Consider the following 21,512-nt stretch of genomic DNA (forward strand, 5'->3'; position numbering starts at 1 on the left):
CATTCTGGCTGGTTTGTCAGTGTTGATGGGCTCATATTGCCATCCCCTTTGAAGGCACAATATTCTCACCAGAGGACATTTATCTTTGTAATGTTTCTCACTGGAGAGGATCTCTGCACTGTCAGCGTGTTGGCGGCCGCGCTCTCATCTCCGCCAAAACAAAGATTGTTTTTTTCCCCCTTTCTTTTCTGTTTTTTCCCCTCTCCTTTTCCCCCCCAAACAAAGATTGTGATTAAGCGAGACATTAAATAGAGACGCAGCACAGACGTACAACAATCCTGACTGGCCTACCTGGCAGGGATCGAAACTGAAACTTAACTTGACCCTCTCCTCCACTCTCTCTCCCTCCAGGCTGGTACTTGGTGACATGGTAATTGACGGATGCATTCATTGTGTTTATCTTCTTGGCGCAGAGCCAACGTTAGTCATTTAGTGAGGCGTCCATCCTGGATGTTGACCTTGGTGGTTATTTGCTGCTGTATTAATGTGTGGACTGACAGACCACAGCACCTCAACTCCCCATTCAGGCGCCAGGAAACATCCTTTGGAGGTTATTAATGTGCCTGGATGGAGCACGCACACACACACACACACACACACACACACACACACACACACACACACACACACACACACACGCACACACGCACAGGAAGTGGAAATGCAATCATCTGCGTACAATGGCAACAAGTGCTGTGTGCCAGTGAAGTGTCCTGTCAACACAACCATGACCTGACACACGAGTGTGTGTGTGTGTGTGTGTGTGTGTGTGTGTGTGTGTGCAGGCGAGAGGACCTTCAAGTGTGACCAGTGCAACGCCACCTTCAAGCGGAAGGACACGCTCAATGTGCACATCCAGGTGGTGCACGACGGCCACAAGAAGTACAAGTGTGACCTGTGTGAGAAGGCCTTCGTCACGCCCTCCGTCCTCAAGAGCCACAAGAAGGTGAGGTGGACATGTTGCACTTCATGCTGCTGTGTGTGTGTGTGTGTGTGTGTGTGTGTGTGTGTGTGTGTGTGTGTGTGTGTAGCTTTAAGGCTAATGAGCTGACAGTGTGTGTCTCCGACAAGTACTATTGTGTACTTTTGACATGTACACTAGAGATGCGCGGTTTGCGGACACAACCGCGGAGTCCGCGGATTATCCGCGGATCGGGCGGATGAAATTAAAAAAACTAAGATTTTATCCGCTCGCGGGTCGGGTCGGGCGGATTAATTTTTTTTTTTTTTTTTTTTTTTTGCGTGTGGCAGTTAAACCAATTCGGAAATATATATACATAGTTAAATGTTGTTACCCACATACGAAAAACGAGCAGGCACCTGCAGCATATGCCACAACAGAAGAAGAAAAAAGAAAAGAGATGGACACTTTTACGGAGCGGAGAAGGGACGCCTCGCCGGGGTCCTGGACCGAGGCCCCTTCCCCCGAGAGGGCCCCACCGGGAGCCGTAGCTGAAGCGATCCGCGAGAAGGGCCCGACGCACGTCCAGGGTCACTACCGCGCCCACCGCACCGACACCCCGCCTCGTCCGCTTTCGCCGCGGCCGGCGTCACGCGCAGCAGGTAAGCAGCTTACCTGCCCGCCACCCCCGTGGCCGGGGGCTCGTAACATGGGTCACTCCGCGCGCTCCGCCCGCGCAGCTTACCTGCTTGCCACCCCTGTTGCCGGGGGCGCGTAACAGGGGTCACTCCGCGCGTAGTGCGCTCATGAAAGGGGTGGGGCTCACCCTGGTTGATATAGAGAGCAGGACGGTGGCCATGGAAGTTGGAACCCGCTAAGGAGTGTGTAACAACCCACCTGCCGAATCAACTAGCCCTGAAAATGGATGGCGCTGGAGCGTGGGCCCATATCTGGCCGTCGCCGGCAGCGAGACGCGCTTGGAGGTGCGCTCAGCGCGGCTCCCATATGATTGCGCACTGGTGTGCGTCTGGGTCGTGACAGCGTGGCACGCGAATGTCTGTGCATTGGATCAGTCTCCTTTCTTTAACAGGCAAAAGCTTTATAACCTCACCATACCTGCCAACTTTTAAATCAGAAAAACCTAGTAGCCAGGGTCCAAGGGCCGCAGGCCCCGGTAGGTCCAGGACAAAGTCCTGGTGGAGGGTTCAGGGCTTCGCCCCCCGACGCAAAATGACTATTAGCATTCAGACAGGTTAAAATGTTGCTAAAACCATCACTTTTCTATCAGTCACAGTGACTTTTCAAAACAAAAATATTACAGCAAAAATCATATGGGTTGATTGACATGTTTATTCTGTAAGCTAACTTCAATAGTTTGAAATTATTTTGACAGTTAATGCCAGTTATCCTGTCAACCTTTCACAAGACTTCAATTTGTTAATTGAAAGTATAAATAGTATAAACACTTTTTACAGTATGTCGTGCTGTGAAATACAGCCGACAGGATTGCGCATGCATGGTGCAGGAGAACAAAGGACTTCTTTCATTTAAGGTTTGTGATAAACCATCAAACTCATTCGTTAAAAGGACTCTATAGTAATATAAAGCGAATTTTTCTGGACATTATCATGCAAGAAAAGTTTATTTTTGGGATCGCGATCACCGCGTAATGATTTTTAAAGGTTGCATTACATTATTAACTGTCCCATGTGATCAGCCAGTGCGATTGGAAGTCCATGCTCAATTATTGCCTCCGTAAATAAAACTTCGGCATTTATCACATCCAAAGAATCTGTTTGGGCGACGAAAAACGTTGAAAGTTTTCCACTTGTATCGCTAGCAACGGCATTAGACTTGTGTTTTTTTGTCCCAACGTGGTCTTTTACATCGCTAATTCCTCCGTGTCCGATCGAAAAATCTTGTCTGCACAAGGTGCAATTCGCGTAGTTTTCACCCTTTTTTTAAATTTTTTTATTAATATTAGATATATAACAACGGGCGGATGGTGGGCGGGTGAAGTTCTGATCAAACGTTACATCGGGTGGATGGCGGATGGTTGACGACTTTCTGACGCGGTTGCGGATGAAATAATTGCCTATCCGCGCATCTCTAATGTACACTGTAACTGTGTACTTGTCCAATGTAATAATAGATGTCATGTATCACATGAGGGAGTGGCACACACACATTAGCAACAGTAGCATAGCTATGTGAGCTACATGCTAACATTACATAGATGTCTTACATAGACACAAAACTAATAGATGTCTTACATAGACACAAAACTAATAGATGTCTTACATAGACATCAAAGTAATAGATGTCTTACATAGACACAAAAGTAGTAGATGACTTACATGGACACAAAAGTGTTAGATGTCTGACATAGATACACAACTAATAGAGGTCTTACATAGATACAAAACTAATAGATGCCTTACATAGATACACAACTAATAGATGTCTTACATAGATACACAACTAATAGATGTCTTACATAGACACGAAACTAATTTATGTCTTACATAGACATGAAAATAATTGATGTCTTACATAGACACAAAACTAATTGATGTCTTACATAAAAACAAAACTACTAGATGTCTTACATAGCTACAACACTAATAGATGTCTTACATAGACACAAAACTAATTGATGTCTTACATAAACACAAAACTACTAGATGTCTTACATAGCTACAACACTAATATATGTCTTACATAGATACAAAACTAGTAGATGTCTTACATAGCTACAACACTAATATATGTCTTACATAGATACAAAACTAGTAGATGTCTTACATAGATACAACACTAATAGATGTCTTACATAGACACAACACTAATAGATGCCTTACATAGATACACAACTAATAGATGTCTTACATAGCTACAACACTAACATATGTCTTACATAGACACAAAACTAATTGATGTCTTACATAAACACAAAACTACTAGATGTCTTACATAGCTACAACACTAATAGATGTCTTACATAGACACAAAACTAATTGATGTCTTACATAAACACAAAACTACTAGATGTCTTACATAGCTACAACACTAATATATGTCTTACATAGATACAAAACTAGTAGATGTCTTACATAGATACAACACTAATAGATGTCTTACATAGACACAACACTAATAGATGTCTTACATAGACACAAAAGTAATAGATGTCTTACATAGACACAAAAGTAATACATGTCTTACATAGACACAAAAGTAATATATGTCTTACATAGATACAAAAGTGTTAGATGTCTTACATAGATACAAAAGTGTTAGATGTCTGACATAGATACACAACTAATAGAGGTCTTACATAGATACAAAACTAATAGATGCCTTACATAGATACACAACTAATAGATGTCTTACATAGATACACAACTAATAGATGTCTTACATAGACACGAAACTAATTTATGTCTTACATAGACATGAAAATAATTGATGTCTTACATAGACACAAAACTAATTGATGTCTTACATAAAAACAGAACGATTAGAGGTCTAACATATATACGAAACTAATAGATGTCTTAAATAGATACAAAACTACTAGATGTCTTACATAGCTACAACACTAACATATGTCTTACATAGACACAAAACTAATTGATGTCTTACATAAACACAAAACTACTAGATGTCTTACATAGCTACAACACTAATAGATGTCTTACATAGACACAAAACTAATTGATGTCTTACATAAACACAAAACTACTAGATGTCTTACATAGCTACAACACTAATATATGTCTTACATAGATACAAAACTAGTAGATGTCTTACATAGATACAACACTAATAGATGTCTTACATAGACACAACACTAATAGATGTCTTATATAGACACAAAAGTAATACATGTCTTACATAGACACAAATGTAATACATGTCTTACATAGACACAACACTAATAGATGTCTTACATAGACACAAAAGTAATAGATGTCTTACATAGACACAAAAGTAATACATGTCTTACATAGACACAAAAGTAATATATGTCTTACATAGATACAAAAGTGTTAGATGTCTTACATAGATACAAAAGTGTTAGATGTCTTACATAGACGCAAAACTAATTATGTCTTACATAAACACAAAACTAATAGAGGTCTTACATAGACACACTAATAGATGCCTTACATAGACACAAAACTAATTGATGTCTTACATAGATACACAACTAATTGATGTCGATGTCTTACATAGATACACAACTAATTGATGTCTTACATAGATACAAAACTAATAGATGTCTTACATAGATACACAACTAATATATGTCTTACATAGACACAAAAGTAATAGATGTCTTACATAAAAACAAAACCAAAAGAGGTCTAACATAGATATGAAACTAATAGATGTCTTAAATAGATACAAAACTACTAGATGTCTTACATAGCTACAACACTAATAGATGTCTTACTTAGACACAAAACTAGAAGATGTCTTACATAAACACAAAACTACTAGATGTCTTACATAGCTACAACACTAATAGATGTCTTACATAGACACAAAACTAGAAGATGTCTTACATAAACACAAAACTAATAGATGTCTTACATAGATACAACACAAATAGATGTCTTACATAGCTACAAAACTAGTAGATGTCTTACATAAATACAAAAGTGTTAGATGTCTGACATAGATACAAAACTAATAGATGTCTTACATAGATACAAAACTAATAGATGTCTTACATAGACACGAAACTAATAGATGTCTTGCATAAAAACAAAACTAATAGAGGTCTAACATAGATACGAAACTAATAGACGTCTTAAATAGATACAAAACTTCTAGATGTATTACATAGTTACAACACTAATAGATATCTTACATAGACACACAACTAATTGATGTCTTACATAGATACGAAACTAATAGATGTCTTACATAGATAGAAAACTAGTAGATGTCTTACATAGATACAACACTAATAGATGTCTTACATAGACACAAAACTAATAGAGGTCTTACATAGATACGAAACTAATAGATGTCTTACATAGACACACTATCACATGCCTTACATAGACACAAAAATAATTGATGTCTTACATAGATACAACACTAATAGATGTCTTACATAGACACAAAACTAATAGAGGTCTTACATAGATACGAAACTAATATATGTCTTACATAGACACACTATTACATGCCTTACATAGACACAAAAATAATTGATGTCTTACATAGGTACAAAACTAATAGATGTCTTACATAGATACACAAATATATGTCTTACATAGACACAAAAGTAATAGATGTCATACATAGATACAAAACTAATTGATGTCTTACATAGATACAAAACTAATAGATGTCTTACATAGATACAAAACTAATAGATGTCTTACATATAAACAAAACTAGTAGATGTCTTACATAGATACAACACTAATAGATGTCTTACATAGATACAAAACTAATATATGTCTTACATATATACAAAACTACTAGATGTCTTACATAGATACAACACTAATAGATGTCTTACATAGATACAAAACTAATAAATGTCTTACATAAACACAAAACTAATTGAGGTCTTACGTAGATACGAAACTAATAAATGTCTTGCAAAGATACAACACTAATATAAGTATCACATAGATACAAAAATAACAGATGTCTTACATAGACACAACAGTAATAGATGTCTTACATAGATACACAACTAATAGATGTCTTACATAGATACAACACTAATAGATGTCTCACAGACACAAAATTAATAGATGTCTTACGTATATGCAACACTAATAGATGTCTTACATATATACAACAGTAATAGATGTCTTACATAGATACAAAACTAATAGATGTCTTACATATATACAAAACTACTAGATGTCTTACATAGATACAACACTAATAGATGTCTTACATAGATATGAAACTAATAGATGTCTTACATAAATACAAAACTAGTAGATATCTTACATAGATACAACACTAATAGATGTCTTACATAGACACAACAGTAATAGATGTCTTACATAGATACAAAACTAATAGATGTCTTACATAGACACAACACTAATAGATGTCTCACAGACACAAAATTAATAGATGTCTTACATATATGCAACACTAATAGATGTCTTACATAGATACAACACAAATAGAAGTCGTACATAGATACAAAAGTAATAGATGTCTTACATAGACACAACAGTAATAGATGTCTTACATAGATACAAAACTAATAGATGTCTTACATAGATACAACACTAATAGATGTCTCACAGACACAAAATTAATAGATGTCTTACGTATATGCAACACTAATAGATGTCTTACATAGATACAACACAAATAGATGTCTTACGTATATGCAACACTAATAGATGTCTCACAGACACAAAATTAATAGATGTCTTACATATATAAAACACTAATAGATGTCTTACATAGATACAGCACAAATAGATGTCTTACATAGACACAAAAGTGTTAGATGTCTTACATAGATACAAAAGTAATAGATGTCTTACATAGATACAAAAGTAATAGATGTCTTACATAGATACAAAAGTAATATATGTCTTACATAGACACACAACTAATAGATGTTTTACATAGATACAAAACTAATAGATGTCTTACATAGATGCACAACTAATATATGTCTTACATAGATACAAAACTAGTAGATGTCTTACATAGATACAACACTAATAGATGTCTTACATAGATACAAAACTAATAGATGTCTTACATATATACAAAACTACTAGATGTCTTACATAGATACAACACTAATAGATGTCTTACATATATACACAACTACTAGATGTCTTACATAGATACAACACTAACAGAGGTCTTACATAGATATGACACTAATAAATGTCTTACATAAATACAAAACTAGTAGATATATTACATAGATACAACACTAATAGATGTCTTACATAGACACAACAGTAATAGATGTCTTACATAGATACAAAACTAATAGATGTCTTGCATGGATACAAAACTAATATATGTCTTACATAGACACAAAAGTAATAGATGTCATACATAAATACAAAACTGATGTCTTACATAGATACAAAACTAATAGATGTCTACATAGATACAAAACTAATAGATGTCTTACATAGATACAAAACTAATAGAGGTCTTACATAGATACACAACTAATATATGTCTTACATAGACACAAAAGTAATAGATATCATACATAGATACAAAACTAATTGATGTCTTACATAGATACAAAACTAATAGATGTCTACATAGATACAAAACTAATAGATGTCTTACATATATACAAAACTACTAGATGTCTTACATAGATACAACACTAATAGATGTCTTACATAGATACAAAACTAATAGATGTCTTACATATATACAAAACTACTAGATGTCTTACATAGATACAACACTAATAGATGTCTTACATATATACACAACTACTAGATGTCTTACATAGATACAACACTAACAGAGGTCTTACATAGATATGAAACTAATAGATGTCTTACATAAATAAAAAACTAGTAGATATCTTACATAGATACAACACTAATAGATGTCTTACATAGACACAACAGTAATAGATGTCTTACATAGATACAAAACTAATAGATGTCTTACATAGATACCACACTAATAGATGTCTCACAGACACAAAATTAATAGATGTCTTACGTATATGCAACACTAATAATTGTCTTACATAGATACAACACAAATAGATGTCGTACATAGATACAAAACTAATAGATGTCTTACATAGACACAACAGTAATAGATGTCTTACATAGATACAAAACTAATAGATGTCTTACATAGATACAACACTAATAGATGTCTTACATAGACACAAAAGTGTTAGATGTCTTACATAGATACAAAAGTAATAGATGCCTTACATAGATACAAAAGTAATAGATGTCTTACATAGACACAAAACTAATAGATGTCTTACATAGATACAAAAGTAATAGATGTCTTACATAGACACAAAAGTGTTAGATGTCTTACATAGATACAAAACTAATAGATGTCTTACATAGATACAAAACTAATAGATGTCTTACAAAAACACAACATTTATAGATGTCTTACATAAACACAAAACTAATTGAGGTCTTACGTAGATACGAAACTAATAAATATCTTACATAGATGCAACACTAATATAAGTATTACATAGATACAAAAGTAACAGATGTCTTACATAGACACAAAAATAATAGAGGTCTTACGTAGATACAAAAATAATAGATGTCTTACATAGATACAAAATAAATGGACGCCTTACATAGATGTCTAACAAATACAAAACTAATAGATGTCTAACAGATACAAAAATAATAGATGTCTTACATAGACACAAAAGTAATAGAGGTCTTACATAGATACAAAACTATTAGATGTCTTACATAGACACAAAACTATTAGATGTCTTACATAGATACAAAACTAATATATGTCTTACATAGACACAAAACTAATAGATGTCTTACATAGACACAAAACTAATAGATGTCTTACATAGATACAAAACTAATATATGTCTTACATAGACACAAAACTAATAGATGTCTTACATAGACACAAAACTAATAGATGTCTTATGTAGACACAAAAGTAATAGATGTCTTACATAGATATACAACTAATAGATGTCTTAGGTAGATACAAACGTTATAGATGTCTTACATAGACACAAAAGTAATAGCACTCTTGCTGGGCTTTGAACAAATCAAGCAGTGTATACCATACATGTCGTCCAAAAAGGTGCAAACAGAAACATGTAAACACTTTTCATCTTACATACATGTTGTACATTAAATATGATCACAGCTATTACAAATTCAAATACACACATTTCCCCCTCAAAATTCTACACAAAACAACCCATCATTGAGAATATCCTTTTTTTCACATGCCTTGAAAATGACAAATGTATTCACTACTACATTAAAAACAATATTGTGTATTACTGTAAAAGTCACACATGAGTAACAAAGTATGTGGACAGAAGTAGAAGTATATGACTTGTGTACTTTGTAGGTGAGCTCTTCTGTCAGTGCTAATTACAGGCTTGCTTTCCACTGGTTAGAACATGCTATAATAGTAATAATATACTATCAAATACATGCCATAATAGTAATAACATAGTACCACATATTTTACAGTCATTCCGTGTGAAGTTGAAATTCCCCTTCCTGACCTGCAGACATACTTCATGTCTGCTGGCCTGGCTCAAAAGTCACAATGTAACAACAACAAGTTGCAATGTTGACTTTTGTAACACAAATCTGCCATGCATTTAACACTTTATTGGCTCCAAACATAATGATTTAAAATCAATCTTGTTATGAACTGTTGACATATTTAAGGCTTCAATTACTTCACACCAAGTAAGTATTTTGGGGGTAAAATATTGCATATTTTGTGTGTTTGCAATATAAAAAAATATAAGTTTTCTATGACAAAAATTGCATAAACAAACAAACAAAACATAAAACTTATAATCGACAGTTAAATCTGAAGTTAAATGCTAAATTAAGACTTAAATGTTAAATTAAAATAACAAAAGTATGACTTATTTTTAACTCTTTTATGAATGAGGCCCTTTTGGATCCATGAGAATTTTAGTGGGATTTAAAACAAAAAAGTGTTGTTGCTCCATAAATAATAATGAATCCATGTTGTTATGAATTATTGACATATTTAAGGCTTCAATGACTTCACACCAAATAAGTATTTTGGGGGTAAAAGATTGCATATTTTGTGTGTTTGCAATATAAAAAACTAAGTTTTCTATGACAAGAAGGGCATAAATAAACAAATAAAACATAAAACTTATATCAGTTAGATCTGAAGTTGATCTAGAGACTTAAGTGTTAAATAAAAATAAAAATGTATGACTTATTTTTAACACTTTTATGAATGAGGCCCTTTTGGAGCCCTGGGAATTTTAGTGGAATTTAAAACAAAAAACCGTTGTTGCTCCATAAATAATAATGAATCAAAATCAATGTTGTTATGAATTATTGACATATTTAAGGATTCAATAACTTCACACCAAATAAGTATTTTGGGGGTAAAAGATTGCATATTTTGTGTGTTTGCAATATAAAAAACTATAAGTTTTCTATGACAAAAAGTGCATAAACAAACAAACAAAACATAAAACTTATAATCGACAGTTAAATCTGAAGTTAAGTGTTAAATTAAGACTTAAGTGTTAAATAAAAATAAAAATGTATGACTTATTTTTAACACTTTTATGAATGAGGCCATTTTGGATCCATGAGAATTTTAGTGGGATTTAAAACAAAAAAGGTGTTGTTGCTCCATAAATAATAATGAATCAATGTTGTTATGAATTATTGACATATTTAAGGCTTCAATTACTTCACACCAAATAAGTATTTTGGGGGTAAAAGATTGCATATTTGTGTGTTTGCAAAATAAAAAACTAAGTTTTCTATGACAAGAAGGGCATAAATAAACAAATAAAACATAAAACTTATATCAGTTAGATCTGAAGTTGATCTAGAGACTTAAGTGTAAAATAAAAATAAAAATGTATGACTTATTTTTAACACTTTTATGAATGAGGCCCTTTTGGATCCATGAGAATTTTAGTGGGATTTAAAACAAAAAACTGTCGTTGCTCCATAAATAATAATAAATCAAAATCAATGTTATGAATTATTGACATATATAAGGCTTCAATTACTTCACACCAAATAAGTATTTTTGGGGGTAAAAGATTGCATTTTTTGTGTGTTTGCAAAATAAAAAACTAAGTTTTCTATGACAAGAAGGGCATAAATAAACAAATAAAACATAAAACTTATATCAGTTAGATCTGAAGTTGATCTAGAGACTTAAGTGTAAAATAAAAATAAAAATGTATGACTTATTTTTAACACTTTTATGAATGAGGCCCTTTTGGATCCATGAGAATTTTAGTGGGATTTAAAACAAAAAACTGTCGTTGCTCCATAAATAATAATAAATCAAAATCAATGTTATGAATTATTGACATATATAAGGCTTCAATTACTTCACACCAAATAAGTATTTTTGGGGGTAAAAGATTGCATTTTTTGTGTGTTTGCAATATAAAAAACTAAGTTTTCTATGACAAAAAGTGCATAAACAAACAAACAAAACATAACATTTAAAATTGACAGTTAAATCTGAAGTTAAGTGTTTAATTAAGACTTAAGTGTAAAATAAAAATAAACATTTATGACTTATTTTTAACACTTTTATGAGTGAGGCCCTTTTGGATCCATAGGAATTTTAGTGGGATTTAAAACAAAAAACTGTCATTGCTCCATAAATAATAATGAATCAATGTTGTTATGAATTATTGACATATTTAAGGCTTCAATTACTTCACACCAAGTAAGTATTTTGGGGGTAAAATATTGCATATTTTGTGTGTTTGCAATATAAACAAATATAAGTTTTCTATGACAAAAATTGCATAAACAAACAAACAAAACATAAAACTTATAATCGACAGTTAAATCTGAAGTTAAATGCTAAATTAAGACTTAAATGTTAAATAAAAATAACAAAAGTATGACTTATTTTTAACTCTTTTATGAATGAGGCCCTTTTGGATCCATGAGAATTTTAGTGGGATTTAAAACAAAAAAGGTGTTGTTGCTCCATAAATAATAATGAATCAATGTTGTTATGAATTATTGACATATTTAAGGCTTCAATTACTTCACACCAAATAAGTATTTTGGGGGTAAAAGATTGCATATTTTGTGTGTTTGCAAAATAAAAAACTAAGTTTTCTATGACAAGAAGGGCATAAATAAACAAATAAAACATAAAACTTATATCAGTTAGATCTGAAGTTGATCTAGAGACTTAAGTGTAAAATAAAAATAAAAATGTATGACTTATTTTTAACACTTTTATGAATGAGGCCCTTTTGGATCCATGAGAATTTTAGTGGGATTTAAAACAAAAAAGTGTCGTTGCTCCATAAATAATAATAAATCAAAATCAATGTTATGAATTATTGACATATATAAGGCTTCAATTACTTCACACCAAATAAGTATTTTTGGGGGTAAAAGATTGCATTTTTTGTGTGTTTGCAATATAAAAAACTAAGTTTTCTATGACAAAAAGTGCATAAACAAACAAACAAAACATAACATTTAAAATTGACAGTTAAATCTGAAGTTAAGTGTTTAATTAAGACTTAAGTGTAAAATAAAAATAAACATTTATGACTTATTTTTAACACTTTTATGAGTGAGGCCCTTTTGGATCCATGGGAATTTTAGTGGGATTTAAAACAAAAAACTGTCATTGCTCCATAAATAATAATGAATCAATGTTGTTATGAATTATTGACATATTTAAGGCTTCAATGACTTCACACCAAATAAGTATTTTTGGGGGTAAAAGATTGCATTTTTTGTGTGTTTGCAATATAAAAAAACTAAGTTTTCTATGACAAAAAGGGCATAAACAAACAAACAAAACATAAAACTTATAATTGACAGTTAAATCTGAAGTTAAATGTTAAATTAAGACTTAAGTGTTAAATTAAAATAACAAATGTATGACTTATTTTTAACACTTTTATGCTTTTATGAATGAGGCCCTTTTGGATCCCTGAGAATTTTAGTGGGATTTAAAACAAAAAAGGTGTTGTTGCTCCATAAATAATAATGAATCAATGTTGTTATGAATTATTGACATATTTAAGGCTTCAATTACTTCACACCAAATAAGTATTTTGGGGGTAAAAGATTGCATATTTTGTGTGTTTGCAAAATAAAAAACTAAGTTTTCTATGACAAGAAGGGCATAAATAAACAAATAAAACATAAAACTTATATCAGTTAGATCTGAAGTTGATCTAGAGACTTAAGTGTAAAATAAAAATAAAAATGTATGACTTATTTTTAACACTTTTATGAATGAGGCCCTTTTGGATCCATGAGAATTTTAGTGGGATTTAAAACAAAAAAGTGTCGTTGCTCCATAAATAATAATAAATCAAAATCAATGTTATGAATTATTGACATATATAAGGCTTCAATTACTTCACACCAAATAAGTATTTTTGGGGGTAAAAGATTGCATTTTTTGTGTGTTTGCAATATAAAAAACTAAGTTTTCTATGACAAAAAGTGCATAAACAAACAAACAAAACATAACATTTAAAATTGACAGTTAAATCTGAAGTTAAGTGTTTAATTAAGACTTAAGTGTAAAATAAAAATAAACATTTATGACTTATTTTTAACACTTTTATGAGTGAGGCCCTTTTGGATCCATGGGAATTTTAGTGGGATTTAAAACAAAAAACTGTCATTGCTCCATAAATAATAATGAATCAATGTTGTTATGAATTATTGACATATTTAAGGCTTCAATGACTTCACACCAAATAAGTATTTTTGGGGGTAAAAGATTGCATTTTTTGTGTGTTTGCAATATAAAAAAACTAAGTTTTCTATGACAAAAAGGGCATAAACAAACAAACAAAACATAAAACTTATAATTGACAGTTAAATCTGAAGTTAAATGTTAAATTAAGACTTAAGTGTTAAATTAAAATAACAAATGTATGACTTATTTTTAACACTTTTATGCTTTTATGAATGAGGCCCTTTTGGATCCCTGAGAATTTTAGTGGGATTTAAAACAAAAAAGGTGTTGTTGCTCCATAAATAATAATGAATCAATGTTGTTATGAATTATTGACATATTTAAGGCTTCAATTACTTCACACCAAATAAGTATTTTGGGGGTAAAAGATTGCATATTTTGTGTGTTTGCAATATCAAAAAAATATAAGTTTTCTATGTCAAAAAGTGCATAAACAAACAAACAAAACATAAAACTTATAATTGACAGTTAAATCTGAAGTTAAATGTTAAATTAAGACTTAAGTGTAAAATAAAAATAAAAATGTATGACTTATTTTTAGCACTTTTATGAATGAGGCTCTTTGGGATCCCTGAGAATTTTAGTGGGATTTAAAACAAAAAAGGTGTTGTTGCTCCATAAATAATAATGAATCAATGTTGTTATGAATTATTGACATATTAAAGGCTTCAATGACTTCACACCAAATAAGTATTTTGGGGGTAAAAGATTGCATATTTTGTGTGTTTGCAATATAAAAAACTATAAGTTTTCTATGACAAAAAGTGCATAAACAAACAAACAAAACATAAAACTTATAATCGACAGTTAAATCTGAAGTTAAGTGTTGAATTAAGACTTAAGTGTTAAATAAAAATAAAAATGTATGACTTATTTTTAACACTTTTATGAATGAGGCCCTTTTGCATCCATGAGAATTTTAGTGGGATTTAAAACAAAAAAGTGTCGTCGCTCCATAAATAATAATGAATCAATGTTGTTATGAATTATTGACATATTTAAGGCTTCAATTACTTCACACCAAATAAGTATTTTGGGGGTAAAAGATTGCATATTTTATGTGTTTGCAATATAAAAAATTATACGTTTTCTATGACAAAAAGGGCATAAACAAAAAAACATTAAAAAAAAATACAAACTTATAATCGACAGTTAAATCAGAAGTTGATCTAGAGACTTAAGTGTTAAATAAAAATAAAAATGTATGACTTATTTTTAACACTTTTATGAATGAGGCCCTTTTGGAGCCCTGGGAATTTTAGTGGAATTTAAAACAAAAAACCGTTGTTGCTCCATAAATAATAATGAATCAAAATCAATGTTGTTATGAATTATTGACATATTTAAGGATTCAATAACTTCACACCAAATAAGTATTTTGGGGGTAAAAGATTGCATATTTTGTGTGTTTGCAATATAAAAAACTATAAGTTTTCTATGACAAAAAGTGCATAAACAAACAAACAAAACATAAAACTTATAATCGACAGTTAAATCTGAAGTTAAGTGTTAAATTAAGACTTAAGTGTTAAATAAAAATAAAAATGTATGACTTATTTTTAACACTTTTATGAATGAGGCCATTTTGGATCCATGAGAATTTTAGTGGGATTTAAAACAAAAAAGTGTCGTCGCTCCATAAATAATAATGAATCAATGTTGTTATGAATTATTGACATATTTAAGGCTTCAATTACTTCACACCAAATAAGTATTTTGGGGGTAAAAGATTGCATATTTTATGTGTTTGCAATATAAAAAATTATACGTTTTCTATGACAAAAAGGGCATAAACAAAAAAACATTAAAAAAAAATACAAACCTATAATCGACAGTTAAATCAGAAGTTGATCTAGAGACTTAAGTGTTAAATAAAAATAACAAATGTATGACTTATTTTTAACACTTTTATGAATGAGGCCCTTTTGGATCCATGAGAATTTTAGTGGGATTTAAAACAAAAAAGTGTCGTCGCTCCATAAATAATAATGAATCAAAATCAATGTTGTTATGAATTATTGACATATTTAAGGCTTCAATTACTTCACACCAATTAAGTATTTTGGGGGTAAAAGATTGCATATTTTATGTGCTTGCAATATAAAAAAACTATAAGTTTTCTATGACAAAAAGTGCATAAACAAACAACCAAAACATAAAACTTATAACCGACAGTTAAATCTAAAGTTAAGTGTTTAATTAAGACTTAAGTGTTAAATTAAAATAACAAAAGTATGACTTATTTTTAACACTTTTATGAATGAGGCCCTTTTGGATCCCTGAGAATTTTAGTGGGATTTAAAACAAAAAAGGTGTTGTTGCTCCATAAATAATAATGACTCAATGTTGTTATGAATTATTGACATATTTAAGGCTTCAATGACTTCACACCAAATAAGTATTTTGGGGGTAAAAGATTGCATATTTTGTGTGTTTGCAATATCAAAAAAATACAAGTTTTCTATGACAAAAAGTGCATAAACAAACAAACAAAACATAAAACTTAGAACAGTTAGTTCTGAAGTTGATCTAGAGACCTAAGTGTAAAATAAAAATAAAAATGTATGACTTATTTTTAGCACTTTTATGAATGAGGCCCTTTTGGATCCCTGAGAATTTTAGTGGGATTTAAAACAAAAAAAGTGTCGTTGCTCCTAAAATAATAATGAATCCATGTTGTTATGAATTATTGACATATTTAAGGCTTCAATTACTTCACACCAAATACATATTTTGGGGGTAAAAGATTGCATATTTTGTGTGTTTGCAATATAAAAAACTATACGTTTTCTATGACAAAAAGTGCATAAACAAACAAACAAAACATAAAACTTAAAATCGACAGTTAAATCTGAAGTTAAGTGTTAAATTAAGACTTAAGTGTTAAATAAAAATAAAAATGTATGACTTATTTTTAACACTTTTATGAATGAGGACCTTTTGAAGCCCTGGGAATTTTAGTGGGATTTAAAACAAAAAAGGTGTCGTTGCTCCAAAAATAATAATGAATCAATGTTCTTATGAATTATTGACATATTTAAGGCTCCAATTACTTCACACCAAATGAGTATTTTGGGGGTAAAAGATTGCATATTTTGTGTGTTTGCAATATCAAAAAAATATAAATTTTCTATGACAAAAAGTGCATAAACAAACAAACAAAACATAAAACTTAGAACAGTTAGTTCTGAAGTTGATCTAGAGACTTAAGTGTTAAATAAAAACAAAAACGTATGACTTATTTTTAACACTTTTATGAATGAGGCCCTTTTGGATCCATGAGAATTTTAGTGGGATTTAAAACAAAAAAGTGTCGTTACTCCATAAATAATAATGAATCAAAATCAATGTTGTTATGAATTATTGACATGTTTAAGGCTTCAATTACTTCACACCAAATAAGTATTTTGAGGGTAAAAGATTGCATATTTTGTGTTTTTGCAATATAAAAAACTATACGTTTTCTAGGACAAAAAGTGCATAAACAAACAAACAAAACATAAAACTTATATCAGTTAGATCTGAAGTTGATCTAGAGACTTAAGTGTTAAATAAAAATAAAAATGTATGACATATTTTTAACACTTTCATGAATGAGGACCTTTTTGGATTGCTTATAATTTTAGTGGGATTTAAAACAAAAAAGTGTCTGCTCCATAAATAATAATGAATCAAAATCAATGTTGTTATGAATTATTGACATATTTAAGGCTTCAATTACTTTACACCAAATAAGTATTTTTGGGGGTAAAAGATTGCATATTTTGTGTGTTTGCAATATAAAAAATTATACGTTTTCTACGACAAAAAGGGCATACACTAACAAACAAAACATAAAACTTATAATTGAAGGTTAGATCTGAAGTTGATTTAGAGACTTAAGTGTTAAATAAAAATAAAAATATATGACTTATTTTTAACACTTTTATGAATCCCTTTTGTATCCCTGAGAATTTTAGTGGGATTTAAAACAAAAAAGTGTTGTTGCTCCAAAAATAATAATGAATCAATGATCAAATTATACACTTACAAGTTTTTTGAGGGTAAAAGATTGCATATTTTGTGTGTTTGCAATATAAAAAACTATACGTTTTCTATGACAAAAAGGGCATAAACAAAAAAACATTAAAAAAAATACAACCTTATAATCGACAGTTAGATCTGAAGTTGATCTAGAGACTTAAGTGTTAAAATAAAAACGTAGGACTTATTTTTAACACTTTTATAAATGAGGCTCTTTTGGATCCCTGAGAATTTTAGTACAATTTAAAACAAAAAAGTGTCGTTGCTCCATAAATAATAATGAATCAAAATCAATGTTGTTATGAATTATTGACATATTTAAGGCTTCAATTACTTCACACCAAATAAGTATTTTTGGGGGTAAAAGATTGCATATTTGGGTGTTTGCAAGTTTTTTATGACAAAAAGGGCATAAACAAACAAACAAAACATAAAACTTATAACAGTTAGGTCTGAAGTTGATCTAGAGACTTAAGTGTTAAATAAAAATAAAAACGTATGACTTATTTTTAACACTTTTATGAATGAGGCCCTTTTGGATCCCTGGGAATTTTAGTGGGATTCAAAACAAAAAAGTGTCGTTGCTCCATAAATAATAATGAATCAAAATCAATGTTGTTATGAATTATTGACATATTTAAGGCTTCAATTACTTCACACCAAATAAATATTTTGGGGGTAAAAGATTGCATATTTTGTGTGTTTGCAATATCAAAAACTACAAGTTTTCTATGACAAAAATTGCATAAACAAACAAACAAAACATAAAACTTATAATCGACAGTTAAATCTGAAGTTAAGTGTTAAATTAAGACTTAAGTGTTAAATAAAAATAAAAATGTATGACTTATTTTTAACACTTTTATGAATGAGGACCTTTTGGATAAATGAGAATTTTAGTGGGATTTAAACAAAAAAGTGTCATTGCTCCATAAATAATAATGAATCGATGATCTTGTGAATTATTGACATATTTAAGGCTTCAATTACTTCACACCAAATAAGTATTTTTGGGGGTAAAAGATTGCATATTTTGTGTTTGTAATTTAAAAAAACCTATATGTTTTCTATGACAAAAAGGGCATAAACAAACTAAACATAAAACTTATAATCACTTTTCTCTCTGTGTTTGCAGACGCACACGGGCGAGAAGGAGAAGATCTGTCCCTACTGCGGACAGAAGTTTGCCAGCAACGGCACGCTGAGGGTCCACATCCGCAGCCACACAGGTCAGTGACACAACCACGGAGTTTATTTATAGACTCCAACCTTTTGTTCCACAAGCTCTTTGTTGGTCAGGACCAGGGATGGATATTGTTTGGATTGTATCCATAGTGATGCTAACACCCATGTTCTTATCCATACTGGTGTTTATCAACACTCTTGTCAATACTTGATAGACAAACTACAAAAGCAGTGAAGTTGTCACGTTGTGTAAATGGTCAATAAAAAGAGAATACAACAAATCCTTTTCAACTTATATTCAATTGAATAGACTGCAAAGACAAGATATTTCATGTTCACACTGAGAAACTTTTTTTTTTTTTTTTGCAAATAATCATGAACTTAGAATTTAATGGCAGCAACACATTGCAGGGGCATTTTTACCACTGTGTTACATGGCCTTTCCTTTTAACAACACTCAGTAAAGGTTTGGGAACAGAGGAGACACATTTTTGAAGTGGAATTCTTTCCCATTCTTGCTTGATGTACAGCTTAAGTTGTTCAACAGTCTCCCTTCTCATATTTTAGGCTTTACACATTTTCAATGGGAGACAGGTCTGGACTACAGGCAGGCCAGTCTAGTACCCGCACTCTTTTACTACGAAGCCACGCTGTTGTAACACATGGTTTGGCATCGTCAAGCTGAAATAAGCAGGGGCGTCCATGATAACGTTGCTTGGATGGCAACATATGTTGCTCCAAAACCTGTATGTGCCTTTCAGCATTAATGGTGCCTTCACAGATGTGTAAGTTACCCATGTCTTGGGCACTAATACACCCCCATACCATCACACATGCTGCCTTTTACACTTTGCGCCTAGAACAATCCGGATGGTTCTTTTCCTCTTTGGTCCGGAGGACACGACGTCCACAGTTTCAAAAAACAATTTGAAATGTGGACTCGTCAGACCACAGAACACTTTTACCCTTTGCATCAGTCCATCTTAAATGAGCTCAGGCCCAGCGAGGCCGACGGCGTTTCTGGGTGTTGTTGATAAATGGCTTTGGCTTTCATAGTACAGTTTTAACTTGCACTTACAGATGTAGCGACCAACTGCATTTACTGACAGTGGTTTTCTGAAGTGTTCCTGAGCCCATGTGGTGATATCCTTTACACACTGATGTCGCTTTTTGATGCAGTACAGCCTGAGGGATCCAAGGTCCGTAATATCATCGCTACGTGCAGTGATTTCTCCAGATTCTCTGAACCTTTTGATGATATTACGGAGCGTAGATGGTGAAATCCCTAAATTCGATTAGATCGTTGAGAAATGTTGTTCTGCAAATATTACTGCGGTTATGTTGCAAATATTACTGCAGTTATGTTGCAAATATTACTGCAGTTATGTTGCAAATATTACTGCGGTTATGTTGCAAATATTATTGCGGTTATGTTGCAAATATTATTGCAGTTATGTTGCAAATATTACTGCGGTTGTGCTGCAAATATTGCAGTTATTTGGCAAATATTACTGCAGTTATGTTGCAAATATTACTGCAGTTATGTTGCAAATATTACTGCGGTTATGTTGCAAATATTACTGCAGTTATGTTGCAAATATTACTGCAGTTACGTTGCAAATATTACTATAGTTATGTTGCAAATATTACTGCAGTTATGTTGCAAATATTACTGCAGTTACGTTGCAAATATTACTATAGTTATGTTGCAAATATTACTGCAGTTACGTTGCAAATATTACTATAGTTATGTTGCAAATATTACTGCGGTTGTGCTGCAAATATTGCAGTTATTTGGCAAATATTACTGCAGTTATGTTGCAAATATTACTGCAGTTATGTTGCAAATATTACTGCAGTTATGTTGCAAATATTACTGCAGTTACGTTGCAAATATTACTATAGTTATGTTGCAAATATTACTGCAGTTATGTTGCAAATATTA

General features: G+C 31.5%; 1 protein-coding gene across 2 annotated transcripts in view; it reads left to right on the forward strand.

Annotated features, from left to right (window-relative positions):
- Positions 1–21,512, forward strand: part of prdm5 (PR domain containing 5) — a 143,628-nt gene that overhangs the window by 66,722 nt on the left and 55,394 nt on the right. For both annotated transcript variants that reach the window (XR_009817025.2, XM_072915061.1), the window contains exons 12-13: positions 786–946; positions 19,518–19,611. Coding sequence is in view for 1 of the 2 variants with exons in the window: in XM_072915061.1 (XP_072771162.1) it covers positions 786–946; positions 19,518–19,611 (255 nt within the window). In the remaining variant the exon portion in view is untranslated. The remainder of the gene's footprint in view (positions 1–785; positions 947–19,517; positions 19,612–21,512) is intronic.

This window comes from Nerophis lumbriciformis, linkage group LG18, assembly GCF_033978685.3.
Source record: "Nerophis lumbriciformis linkage group LG18, RoL_Nlum_v2.1, whole genome shotgun sequence".
Taxonomy (NCBI): Eukaryota; Metazoa; Chordata; class Actinopteri; order Syngnathiformes; family Syngnathidae; genus Nerophis; species Nerophis lumbriciformis.